At 38.4% G+C, this 13,747-nt stretch overlaps 1 protein-coding gene across 1 annotated transcript in view; it reads right to left on the bottom strand.

Annotated features, from left to right (window-relative positions):
- Positions 1 to 7,549, bottom strand: part of LOC127644395 (LIM domain only protein 7-like) — a 60,383-nt gene extending 52,834 nt beyond the window's left edge. Inside the window, exons 1-4 of the mRNA XM_052127540.1 lie at positions 7,412 to 7,549; positions 6,996 to 7,081; positions 4,617 to 4,687; positions 4,425 to 4,494 (exon numbers count right to left, since the gene is read on the bottom strand). Of these exons, the coding sequence (XP_051983500.1) occupies positions 4,425 to 4,494; positions 4,617 to 4,687; positions 6,996 to 7,064 (210 nt within the window). The 5' untranslated portion in view covers positions 7,065 to 7,081; positions 7,412 to 7,549. The remainder of the gene's footprint in view (positions 1 to 4,424; positions 4,495 to 4,616; positions 4,688 to 6,995; positions 7,082 to 7,411) is intronic.
- Between the last annotated feature and the right edge of the window lie 6,198 nt (positions 7,550 to 13,747).

Below are 13,747 nucleotides of genomic sequence, written 5' to 3'. Positions count from 1 at the left end.
TATTAAATGTTTTAATTAAATGTTATGATCAAATGGTGTTTAATCAATTTGATTAGGGACGCGCCGATCCGATACCTGGATCAGTACCGGCTCCGATGCTGAAGCGTTTGACGGATAGGGTATCGGTCAGACAAGCCCAATCCAAATCCGATACAGTGTGTTAATCATAGTATTAGTTACTGTCAAGCTCAAAATAAATTACAAAAGAATCATAAAAACACAATTAAAGTAGATCATATTACTCATGCATTGTATTCAAAGCAACTTGAAGATGTGCAGTAGCTCGGTGAATCACAAAAGGCTGTGTTTTAGAAGTAAATATGTCAAATGCACGCGCAGCTCCAGCGCGTTATTGAATGGCGCTGCTCTGTTTACACAAACACTCAAGGCTATTTTTAGCGTTCAAGCAGTGCGCAATATTTGAGCACTACTCACCAACAACATCTAAGATGTAGCTGCTCAATAGTTTGGTTCACTTATATGCATTTAGAATGGCACCGGAGGAGCATTTTACTAATGTGAACTAGCCAACAAACAGACACTTACAGGACTTCCTGGAGAGTTCAGAATGTCAAAAAAGTGTGAAGGTTTAAAAGTTAAAGGTGCTTAGTAATATCTCAATATTACTAATAAAAAGTTATTATAATATATTATAATTTTAGTTGAATGGGTTCCAAAAAATAACTGTGTGAATGAAAACTGGACTTATGTCTTAAAACTAAATTGAACAAAAAGAGATCTGAATCCTTTAAAGTCCAGATGAAAGTACAAAATTTAGCACAAAAATAAAAACAATTATAATTCTACTGATGACTTACTGGAATTACTGTTAATTTTGCCTTTACATTATCCAGTATACTGGTTAATAATAAATTCTTCCTTAATAAGCTAAACATTTATATTGAAATAATGTGTATTTAGAGGTTTGCGTTTCTTTACATATATATATATATATATATATATTATTCTTAACAAAAAATTGCAATTGTATTTTTGGTCAAATAAAATACTGCACAACAGAGCTTCACAGTATTAAATGAAAACATTAATGAAAATTAAGCACCAGCAGTGTGTGTTGCGTTTGTGTGCGCCCACGTATGTGTGTGTGGGAATCATATGACAGAGCAGAGCGGCACCTCTTGTTCATTCTGTAGCGTGCAGTGCATGTGACTGTATATTCTTTAATTAAATTACATCCTTCGGCTGTTTAATTAATCACACTTGGTTTTTTATTTTCAAATTGTCATTTATTTAATCTCAAATTGGTCACATATCATTTTGCTTATGATAGCGTACTGTAATAGGGTACTGAAATTAGCAACAAGATGATATCGTACCATTTAATTATTTTTTTGGCATTGTGATACTTCATAAATACCAGTAAACCATGCAACACCAGCGTGTTTACAATTAAAGAGAGGAGATAGGAGAGGGGTCTATCAGCAACCATGAGCAGTGATGAGCTGGCCAACAGTATGAAGTAAATAGTTTTAAAATTGTGGGTAACACTTTAAAATAGGTTTCTATACGTGAACATTAGTTAATGCAATAGCTAAAGTGAAATAAGAACTATCTTGATTAGTTCATTTCTGCTAGTACATTTAACATTTGAAGTTGAATACATTAACATTAGGCAATACATTATAAACGAATGGATGTATTGACAATGAACAATACTATATATACATGAAACATTAATCTACATTATTGCTGTAAAAATAGATTATACTAAATGCATTAACTCACACTTACGAATTGAACCTTATTATAAAGTCTTAAAATCTAAAGTTGCATACGTACTCAAAAATTGCAACTTCATAAAACTTGTTGGCTGTTGTACAGCAGAGGATTTCTATGACATTATTGACCCTTGATGTCCAACTTAAAATATAATATCTTACTGAATCTGTATCCAGGCCTAGCATTATTATAAATTTTCACAAAAACTTTTGAGTTACTGTTGTTTTCGATGTTTATTTATATGGCTTATTTTCAAAGAAATCTGTTGTGTTAAGTATTTGATTGGGTTAAAATATATTGCATTGAGAGCTGTTGCTGAATGCTTGTTGCTGTTCTCCAACCAGATACAGAGTTGACTTACAAACAACAGCCTTAAATAAACACACTGCTTATGAGTAGTGCCTGACCAATATAAAGATAGGCCGATATTAGCCTTTCACCTATATATTGCCGTATACCGATAAGCTCAGGTATGAAAACTTTCATAACATACAATGCAGAAGATAATGCTTTTGTATTGGTGTCTGTACCGTGGAGGAGGGTGGGGCTGGACCGGAATGACGCACACCTCGACACAATCAGTCTGATGAGGCGAGCGAGGGATAAAGGCTGATTGGGGTACGGGAGTGCATCATTTCAGCCCGGCCCTCCTCCGTGCGACAGTGTCATTATGTAGTTTGTCCAGCAGAGCGCGCTCCGACTCCATTGTTTACAGAGCTGACTCTGATGGTGGTTCTGCAGACAGGCCGAAGTTAAGCAGTGCGGAGTTGAGTGGTGTCTTCTCGGTAAGTTGTTAACTAGTTTGTGAAATATATACTGGAAAGTAAAACAATGACCCCATCGTTTTCCTTTTTCAATATAACTAATATAACATTTACCCTGTCCCTGATAACCATGTCACTCATGTCTGTTTGCCAGCTATAGTTTGTCAGTGCATTAAGTAATGTAACTGATTGAAAGGTAAAATCAGAGCATCTTTTTGCAGCTCAGTAGACAACAGTGCGGTGGTGGATTGTGTCTGTTAAGTGTTAATTTCACGCTATGCTGTTACCTAGTTGGTGAGATGCAATGCTGGTTCATCTTTTACTCTCTGTGACAACAAGCTTATAGCTAAAAAGCAAACCACGTAGCTACTTGAATTCCTTATCAGCTGAGTGGAAGCTAATGTGCAAACATGTATTCACCAAACCGTTTTGTTCAGAATTCACAGTTTGGTACCCCCTTCAACGAACAATTCTAGTCATAGAATTCATAAAATATAATATTTAAAAGTCTTTTTTTTTCACCATTGAAAGTTTCCCCTGAACTTGTATAGCAGACAAGCCGCTGTTTATCTCTTGTCTCGGCAGGTGTAAATGCTTCTTGTTTTACAATCTGCCCCTTATTGACTGGCAGTATCAAAATAGTCAGCATTTGATACAAAACATTACTAATGTTTTTTAGCTATTTTATTAGAATTTATTCTTTATTTTAATGGTCAGCAACTGACTGATACTAAACATATGATGTTTAAGCTATTTATTGTATTTTTGTTTTTTAAGCTATTTATTATATTTTTATTTTCTCTGTGTTCATTTCTAGAATTTGTTGACAATGTATAATCATAATGTCAAATATTTTTTGATAAATATATGCTTTAAGAAAGCAGCCATCAGAGTACCTTTGAATAGTCATATCGGTACAAAATCGGTGAACAATCCACAAAGAAAATGTCTGTTTTCATTCCAGCTCAAAATTAAATATATTGGCAAACATATCTGTAATCTGTGAATGTCCCCCCCACTAAAAACCAGTATCAGTCTCAAACAACCCATATCGGTCAGGCTCTACTTACAAGATCGGCCTAATGCGTCTTTGTTGCGATGCTACAATATATTTTAAATTCCAGTTCTGTAAACACCTTGTATAAAATACCATTTTCATCTGTCACTGGACCGGCACCTAGCGAAATTGGAAGTGGATATGAACGAAAAAAAAATAAAAATCAAACATGGATATCATAGGCAAATAGCCAATTGTTTTCAATGATGTGCTACCTGTACATATCTGTTAACAATTCTCAAAATAGTGTTTTGGGGTTTCATGACCCTTTAAACATTAACACATTTCAAAAAGTGGAAAATGTATATGATATTGTTCCTTAGTTAACATTTCTCTTGACAAGCTCAGATTTCTGCAGAGACTGTAACGCAGCCATCCGATTTAAACTTGAAATCACACCCTGCGTATTTTCATTCATAAAGTTTACACTATAGTCATACTGTCTTCACAGACTAATCATTAAATTGTAAATTTAGATAGTTTCTTTAATATATTACTCCATCCCTGTGCTCATTTGTATAATCACTCCAAAAAATATTTTTTCTATCATTCAGTAGAATTTGTTATTTATTTTGAAGTCATTATTTATGGCTTTCCGAATAAGGTATTCGGCTTTGGGCATATCCCAACAATATGTAATCCATATGTAGATTGGTTTCCCTGAAAAGTGGACACATCCCAACCAGTCCAGCACAGACACAATGGCACAAGTTTGGGGAGGGCTATCAGTTTGTTCAAACAATGGAAAACCTGGGAGTGTTTGGAATCCTGTATTACAACTATTACTTTTGCAATTTAATTGGTGAAGCTAGTTTTGCAGAAATAATACACTTTAGCTTTAATTCAATTTAAAATATGCTCACCAAGCCAGCGATGGGAGTGGTGAGCCTGTTTACTCGCTTGATGATCCCTGGCTTAAGTGTGTTGATTAGACTGAAAACAAATGGAACAAATAGGTTTTAATAATATATATACAAAATTGATTTATCCTTTACATTTTGAGGAGGCCCCAGTGTTATATTCCAAGAAATAAAAGTTATTTCAAAAGCACTTACTCGCATAGAAGGATCCCATCCTCTAAGGCCACTCGAAAGGTTTTGCTTCCAAAACGATTTTTGGTCACTTCCTGTTCAGGAAAGAAATCCAACAGATCACATACATGACATGGAACTGAGATATAATTGCAAAAACCAGTCACAACACTATTTGAAAGCTGACATTTTTTATTCTCCCCCATATCCTTGTTTAAAGGGATTGCTCACCTAAAAATTCTCATCATTTTCTCATGGGCTAGATAAGCCGCTCAAACAAACAGCCATTTTTAAAGTGCCACAGTTTTGAGAGAAATAACATACAAATGGCTTTCCTTAAACAGTAGTTGTCTTTACATATTAAGCAGGGATGTAAGTACTTTAACACCGAACAGCTCTAACAAATAAAGCAACAGCACCCCTCCTCCACACATCAACAAACTCTGGCACATCCAGTCAGAAACACACAGTTGATTGAGTAATAAGTAATTACATGAAATGGATGTCTGTAGACAAGAGAATCCCTCTTAAAACCATAGTGTGCTACAATACTTTCCACAATATTTCAAAACACGGTCTCGTTCTACATGCAACAGTTAAGTAACCCTTTATATGCTTTTTGGACCTTCAAATTTCAGGTCACCATTCACTTGTATTGTATGGACCTGCAGAACCTAGATATTCTAAAAAATAAAACAAAATTGTTTTCAGCAGAAGTCATACACCTATGGAATGGCAAGAGGGCGAGTGTGATGAGAGAATTTTCATTTTTGGGTGAACTACTTTAATATGCAGAACAAGAGATTGTGAGCAAATCAACAATCGCTCCACAATTCACAAGAAAAAAGTACACCACAATCTCCTTTGAAAACCTCAGATGACATGTCACAAATTAATAAAATCACAAACGTAATCTTTTGATTGATGGTTCAAATGATCATGCGATGCAATGTTATGTACGGTTAGCTCTTAAACTTGCATTTTAATTGAGCAAACTATCACAAACAGGGCCTCAAATTACTAGAACATACAAGCCCACCCCTCCTCGTTGTGCCATACAGGATGGTATGTTTGGAGTCTGAGGTGCCCGACCAAGCAGGCACCTGACTGTACCAGTCATGTGGTGGAGAGGGCATTTGGCAGGCAAATTGTGGCAAACAGCTTGGTGGTCCTTTGTGTTCAGATTAAGGGGCACTGAAGCATCCATGGCTGGTGCCTGCACAATTCAGCATCCTGATCATCAGCTTGTTTGGGCACAGGGAATTTACTCTACCAATGACTGCTTGTGTACAGTCTACCTCAAAAGAGACCCGGGAGAACATCTTAAATCCTAAAAGTTAAAAATCCTAAAACTCAAAAGAACTAACATCAACTCACCATCAGGGCCATGACTAATGATGGTGTTGTGTGTGAGTTTTAATATGAAAGGGGCCCAGACCAATACAGTCAGGGGTCCCAGAAATCCTTTCTACGGCTCTGCTCACCATTCCATGAAATGAGTTAAATAATTTACAAATCTGAGTTCAGAAATGTGTGGAAATAGCAAGTACATTGCACAATTTTGACAAAGTGTAACAAATGATTTATTCATACTTCTGAATATGCTTTAAATCTGCATATTACAATTTACAAACAGCCAAAAAAAGAGAAATGCTTTTTTTAAGTGGCAGATGAGATGGTGACAGGTCTTCAGGAAATAGTGGTTAGACTGCCTGTGAGCTCTATAAAAAAAATGCTTCAACTGTGAAACAATCCAACAAGCAGAGCTACACCAACAAAAAGTTAAAAATAAAAACTTGATACTATGTAAATACCACATAAATGTAATGTCTGTGCATTCAGGATTATGGCATTCATCAAAACCATGGTATTACTATCTGATCCCATCACTGTAACATGGTAATGCCACAGTTCTTCATTGTAAGTGCATTAAGGTAAAGATTTTATTGATCATAAAGTAATGTCTTGTGCTGAACCACAAGATGATGGCAATAAAAGCCACACTAATGAAAAACAAATAAAGCATTACATCATTATTCAAAACAATTGGTGGCAAGATAAAAAAAAAAGACAAGGCATTTAGGATTTTATGGAGCTGTTGGAGCTTAGCTGCTTTGCAAATGGTTCGGAACTGATAAAGAAAAACAGCCACAAATTGGTTGGTTTATCTAAAGCTGCTTTGAAAACACAACAAGCCTTTAAAAATGGATGATGCAGGTATTGCAACCACACGATGAAGCCTATATTGTTTAATAAAGAACACACATTCACTTAAATAATCTGTACATGTTCATTGCTGACAAGCATGTGATCATGCAACATTTAAATACTTTTTTAAAGGCAAGTAATAGACATGCATTTGTGTGGCCAGGGTTGGACAACTTTTGATAGTGACGTCATTACCTCGAGCCATCTCTGCGCCTCATGGAACGCGAGCTCACAGCTGACGGCAGACTGTTGACGCCACTCCATCACTGCAACACTCACACCTGTGTGCATTTTCACACCCAAAACAGAACAAATTTGAACTTTAAATATATAAACTTCCATCACCACTATGTTTCCATTAAATATTCAAAATATATCACAGATTCATGACATTTCACACTCGTTGCACTTTGACAGGCACAAGCTTCCCCATTTGTTAAAACCCAAAACTTACCTGCAAAGCCCTGTTTCAGCTACGTTTATTTCCAGTAACAACTCTTAGGTTCTCACTTCCCAGAAGACTCGATTCGAAAGAGCAATGTTTTTTTTCCAACTACCAGTGCGCGTGCACCACAACCACACTTTAAAAACTCTTTTTAACAAATTCGTACCTTGAATGCAGTGCAAGCTGCTGGATTCAGATCCAATAACTCTCCTTCCACCGAACTTGTTGCGTGTTATCGTAGGCAGGAAGAGAAACGTCCCCGTGCAGTGATGAGGCAAAGAATGTAGACGAAGTGAAAAGCAGCTTGTCAAGTGCAAGATGTGTGGCGATGATGAGTTGTTTAAATATACGACACGCCCCCTGGTGCTATACAGAGTGCTGCGTCCGAAAGCTGGAAAATGCTGCCTTCAGAGGCTGTATATGGAAGTACGATGTAAAAAAAGGTGCAGTTAATTCTGTTCTGAAATCAATTTCCTTAAAGGGTTAGTTAACCCAAAAATGCAAGTGAATGGTGGTCAGAACACTTTTGAAGTTTTAAAATAATTGTATATTCTTTCTTACATACTAAAAATTAGAACTTTCCTGACCAATGACATATACATGTTTTAGATATATATATATATTTAAATGTTTTCGATTATGTGTCTTCTTTGTCTTATTTATGTATACATTTTGGATGGTTTAAAACATTTTATTTGTTTATTTTTTTCCTTCACGTGACTTGTCTTTATGATTGTGTTCATACGTTGTTTGATTTTATTGAACATTTATATAGAAAATCAGGTTACCATTCATTTGCATTGAATGGAACAACAGAGCTGAAATGTTTTTCTAAAAATGTTCGTTTGGGTTCAGCAGAAGAAAGTCACGCACATCTGGGGTGACATTAGGGTGAGTAAACAATGAATGAATTTTCATTTTCAAATAACACTTTAAGAGGTCTATTCATACAAAAACACTGCTGTTTCAGCCAATGGGTGCTTCTCAATCAGAAGGCATTTATATAGAAACACACAGTTTTACAACCATTTGTGGACATTTCCTTAACACAAACACTTCACAGTATTATCACCCTTTATTTTTGGTCACACATTATACATACATTTTTGCATATATACAGTGAAACATAAGAGTGCAGGGTCAGCCATGATACAGCACCCCTGGAGCAGCAAAGGCCTTGCTCAAGGGCCCAACAGTGGCATCTTGGCAGTGCTAGGGCTTGAACACCCAAACTTCTGATCAGTAACCCATGGCCTCAACCTCTGCGCCACCACACATCATTTTATCTATCAAATATGGCACATAAAGACAGCATAAATGTAATCCATATGACTGCAGAGGTTTAATATGTCTTCCAAAGTGATGCAATTGCGGATCGATTTGACACTTAATGTCCCTTAATCCCTCGGGAGCTGAGGAGACGACACGTTTAAAACACTGGATTTAAAGGAACAGTGATGAATCACAACGGCTCTTCTCAACTATAAGTGCTATATATATCAAGCAATGGCAGATTTAAGCATGGGCCACATGGTCAGTCGCCAAGGGTGGCATCTTGCGGGGGGGGTGGGGGTGGGGTATGGGCAGCACAAGGTGGGGGCCCCCCCACCCGGACAACAACTTTGGGTGCGTGTTGAAGCCGGTTTCGCCCAGGGTGCCAAACATGCTAGAACCGCTAGAGCAGATCATTTTCATAGTTGTTTTTCGTACATCACATATTCAGGTCATGAGACAATGCCAACGTCCCAGAATGAAGTATGTCCGAAATCTATTCATACTACTACTTGCATGCATACCTAAAAGAACGTACTGTTTATCATCAATGTGCACATAATGTGACAGTATGCGGTTTCAGATGCAGCAGTCAATTTAAGTCATGTGGATTACTTTTATGCTGCCTTTATGTGCTTTTTGGAGCTTGAAAGTTCAGGTCACCATTCATTTGAATTGAATGGAACAACAGAGCTGAATTTTCAGCAGAAGAAAGAAAGTCACGCACATCTAGGGTGGCATTAGGGTGAGTAAATGATGAGAGAATTTTTATTTTTAACTAACCCTTTAAGAGGTCTGTTCATACAAAAACAATGGGTGCTTCTCAATCAGAAGGCTGCAACCTCGTTAGGCTGGATATCTCGGGCCTCCGCTGCCACGTTATCAAGCTCCGTCGAAGGCCGTCTCAATTGTGAGGACACTTGGAAGTGTTGCAGCGTTTTGCAGCCTTCGTTTGCATACATCGGTTGCCTCCTTCGTGGCATTCAATCACCACAATCCTTTGCACATGTCCTAATTATTTTTTTATTTAAAAAAGGTCGCGAGTCACGTGACCCCGGAACATTTACGACACAGCTTAATTTGCCCCTCTCTTTTCAAGTTTTATTCACATTTGCAGCAATGACAAAATGTAGAATAATAAAAAATGCAAGTAGTTTAGACAATACAAAAAATTAGAAGATATAAATCACAAATAAATAAATAAAATTAATATGAGTGCAATTACATAAGTTTGAAAAGCTTTAATCCTCTATATTTTTTACAAGTCTAGTGTTCCATTTTTTTGCATATTTGAAAGGGTTAAATATAAATTCTAAGATCACTGTTGCAAATGTATTATATAAAGGCTTTTTTTGAGTGACTCTATAGCTTTGTGAATAACATTCAGCTAAAATAATAAAGGGATTAAGGATATATTTCTCGTTTTATGAATTAAATGGTTTATCTAAACAATGTAAAATATCACATGGTTCTAAGCTTATGGTTCGTAATTTGCACTTACTAGACCGTCTCATTCTAGCATGCTGAGGAGGATTCCAGCCTCCGAAGGACTTGTCTAGGAGGAGCAGTTTACTAGGCTGCAGTCTTCCGTTTGAGAAGCACATATGGGATCAAAATCCCGTAAATTGCAGTGACGGATCCAAAGTATTAAGCGTGAATCAAAATAATAAGCGTGAATATAAAAATAATGCGTTCAGATAAAAATTATAATAAGTGCAAAAATAAATAAAAAGTGCAGCTCAAAATAATTAGCGCAGATTTGTTTTAAATGAACGCTTATGCTGTATTTTTATTTGCTTTTCTTTACAAGTTCTGCGCTTGGTTTTCAAAAACTTGTGAGTAGAGTTTCATGTAAATCAGGGGGCATTTGCATCCACTAGTTCTTGATTGACAGCTCCTCCTCTAGGCAATCATTCAAAGAGAGGAGGTGACGTCACTTCAATGCTGCTCTGATGGCTGCTGCATATTATTTGTGTTTGATAGATACGCTGCTTGTGTCCGTTTTGAGTATTTTCTGACAGCTCTTGGAAACAATGTGTTGTCCAGAGTTTTAGTTTAGGCATTTAAGACTTCCTTGTTTGTAGGTTATTTGCTGCATATAAAAAATATATAAAAAATTCTTTTTTTATTTTTATTTATTTTTTATTCATTCTTGTTATTTTTTGATCTGCGCTAATTATTTTTATCTGCGCTTTTTATTTATGCACTCTTTATTTTTTTTTCTGCACTTATTATTTTTTGATGCACCATGATTATTATGATTATTCCGTGACCGCAATACTTTCAAATAAGTTTGATGATGATCCCATAAGCACCCACCCAATAACTGATTAGGTAGCAAGGCATTTCGGATGCAGCCACGTTCGCCCGTTGACCAGCAGATGTCGCCAGAGAACCATTGCAACATCGCTGTAAGAACGCTGTAGATGTCGAAGACGCGTTGTATCCTTATTAAATAGAGGAAGATGGTTTGTTAAACTATACTTTTGACATATATTTGTATCTTCATTTTTTGTTTAATTTTTGTTTAAAGTTTGATGTTTTTTTATTTATGGAAGATTTAAGTCAGACCTCATGATAAACCAGCTGAGAAAAAAAAACAAACAAACAAACAAAACCAGGCTATGATCGTTGGTTGGTCTTAGCTGGTTAAAGATGGTCTTAGCTGGTTTAAGTGCCTAAAACTGACCAGGCTTGGAGACCAGCTGACACCAGCCAATCCGTTTCAGCTGGTTTTAGCAGTTTATTATTATTTTACAAGTATACCAGTTAAACAGGACGAGCTGCAATTGTAACTAACTGTTAACATAGCTATAATATACATTGATAGGTGCTTTCATCAGCTGGAACTAAAACAGGAAGTGCTTCTTCCAGTGACAGGAAGTGTTAACCAAAGCTGGAGCAATGTTCAAGCCTGTCTGCCCACTGGTTTCCTGTGTGACTAGTCTGCTGTCAGACACACACACACCAACACTTTATCAGACTGTTGTCTGATGAACTCAAAGACAGCAGTAAAGGTTTCAAATCAGGCTAGAAACTCTGCACAGGATGTTGGTTTAGTTGTCCTTTGCTGTTGATCTATAGCAGATCTCTTTTGCGGTTTCTTTTGCAATGCTGAAAAATCTGACTAAAACAAAGACGATGCTGACGATGATGGTGTGACGAATCCAAGTGCAGTTTATTAAACAAAAGTGAGATCCAAAAGACTCAATCGAAATGTGAGCCATAAACATGAACTTGACTACAACTTAACATAATCTACACTTCGCTACAAAACAACAAAGTTACACTCGCACACAATACTTCACAAAAGACAATGGCAAACATGAGGGCTTATATACACAAACATGGGTAACAAGACAACCAATGAACAGACAGAACTATAGAAGACTAATATCCTAAAACCAATGACAAACTAGAACTAATAAAAAAGTATCAAACAATGAACCAATGAAAACAAGACAAATTAACATGGAGGGAAACATGAAATCACTTGACAAGGGAACCACATGACAAGAACCAGGAACTAGAATTTCAAAATAAAAGACTTGAACACAAGCCTGGACCAGTGAGCAGAGGCTTGCTTGTGACATGTCATGGAGCAGGCTGAGGCATTGCTGTGACATTGCATGGAGCAGGCTGAGGCATGACATGGCATGGAGCAGACTCAGGTGTGGTGGTGACATGGTACAGAGCAAACTCAGGCTTGACATGGCATGGAACAGACTCTGGCGTGGCTGTGACATGGCCTGGAGCTTACTCTGGTGTGGCTGTGACATGGCCTGGAGCTTACTCAGGCGTGGCGGCCATGACGTGGAACTCAGGCTTGGCAGCCATGACGTGGAACTCAGGCTTGGCAGCCATGACGTGGAACTCAGGCTTGGCAGCCATGACGTGGAACTCAGGCTTGGCAGCCATGACGTGAAACTCAGGCTTGGCAGCCATGACGTGAAACTCAGGCTTGGCAGACATGTCATGGGGCAAAGTTGTGGAAGGTGGAGCTGTGGGAGGCTTAAAACTAAGACTCCTGGATGACTGGGAAAATACTTCAGTGGTCAGGAACATGAGCAGAGTCTCAGGAGCGACCTCTGTGGTCGTGGGCATGGACTGAGTCTCGGGAATGACCTCTGGGGTCGTGGGCATGGACAGAGACTCAGGAATGATTTCTGTGGTTGGGGGCAAGGGCTGAAACTCGGGAACGACTTCTGTGGTCATGGGCGTAGACTGAGACACGGGAATGACCTCTGTGGTCGTGGGCATGGACTGGGACTTGGGAACTAACTCTGTGGTTGTGAACAAGGGCAGAGAATCGGAGACGACCTCTATAGTCATGTACATGTGTGGAGCAGGCTGAGGCGTTGCCATGACAAGGCATGGTGCAGGCTGAGACATTGGTTTGACATGGCATGGACCAGGCTGAGGCATTGCTGAGACATGGCATGGAGCATTGTAGACGACCTCTTTAGTCATGTACATGGGTGGAGACTTGGAAATGATCTCCGTGGTCGTGAACATGGGCAGAGACTTGGAAATGACCTCTATAGTCATGAACATAGGCAGAGACTTGGAAACGACATCCGTGGTCATGAACATGGGCAGAGACTTGGAAACAAGTCCAACTCGTCCGGGAGGCCGAAGTTGGTAGTGCAGGCTCTGGAACGGATGAGGCTTGCAACGCTGGCCCTGGAATAGACAAAGCTCCCAGCTCGTTGGCCGTGGCAGGCGTGGGCATTGGGTCGTCGGCCATGGCAGGCGTGGACGAATCATCGGCCATTATGTGGGACTGTGCCTCCCCCACAGTGAATGTAGAACCAGTAATCTTCAGGGTAAGGATTATATATTGAGCCAGGCTAAGGGAACTGCGTCCCCACGCATCAAAGTGGAGATTGGCTCTTTCAGTCCAAAACGGAAACAGTCCTTGAGAGCCACCTCATTAAAATCCACCTGGCAGGCCAGATTGCAGAAATCCTCCACATAATCCTCCAGGGGACGATTCCCCTGACGTAGGTGTAGGAGCTGTACTGCTGGGTTAATTATGGCGGTGAAGTATTCTGTAATGATGTTGCTGCTGGCAGTGACAAAGATGATGATGATGGTGATGGTGGTGATGGTGGTGATGGTGTGACGAACCCAAGTGCAGTTTATAACACAAAAGTGAGATCCAAAAATCTAACTAAAAATTTGAACCATAAACATGAACTTGACTAAAACTTAACATAAACTAGGCTTG

The sequence above is a fragment of the Xyrauchen texanus genome, chromosome 5 (assembly GCF_025860055.1).
Source record: "Xyrauchen texanus isolate HMW12.3.18 chromosome 5, RBS_HiC_50CHRs, whole genome shotgun sequence".
NCBI classification, from domain to species: domain Eukaryota; kingdom Metazoa; phylum Chordata; class Actinopteri; order Cypriniformes; family Catostomidae; genus Xyrauchen; species Xyrauchen texanus.
Note: the sequence above shows the minus strand (reverse complement) of the source record. Positions and strands in the feature narration are given on the sequence as shown.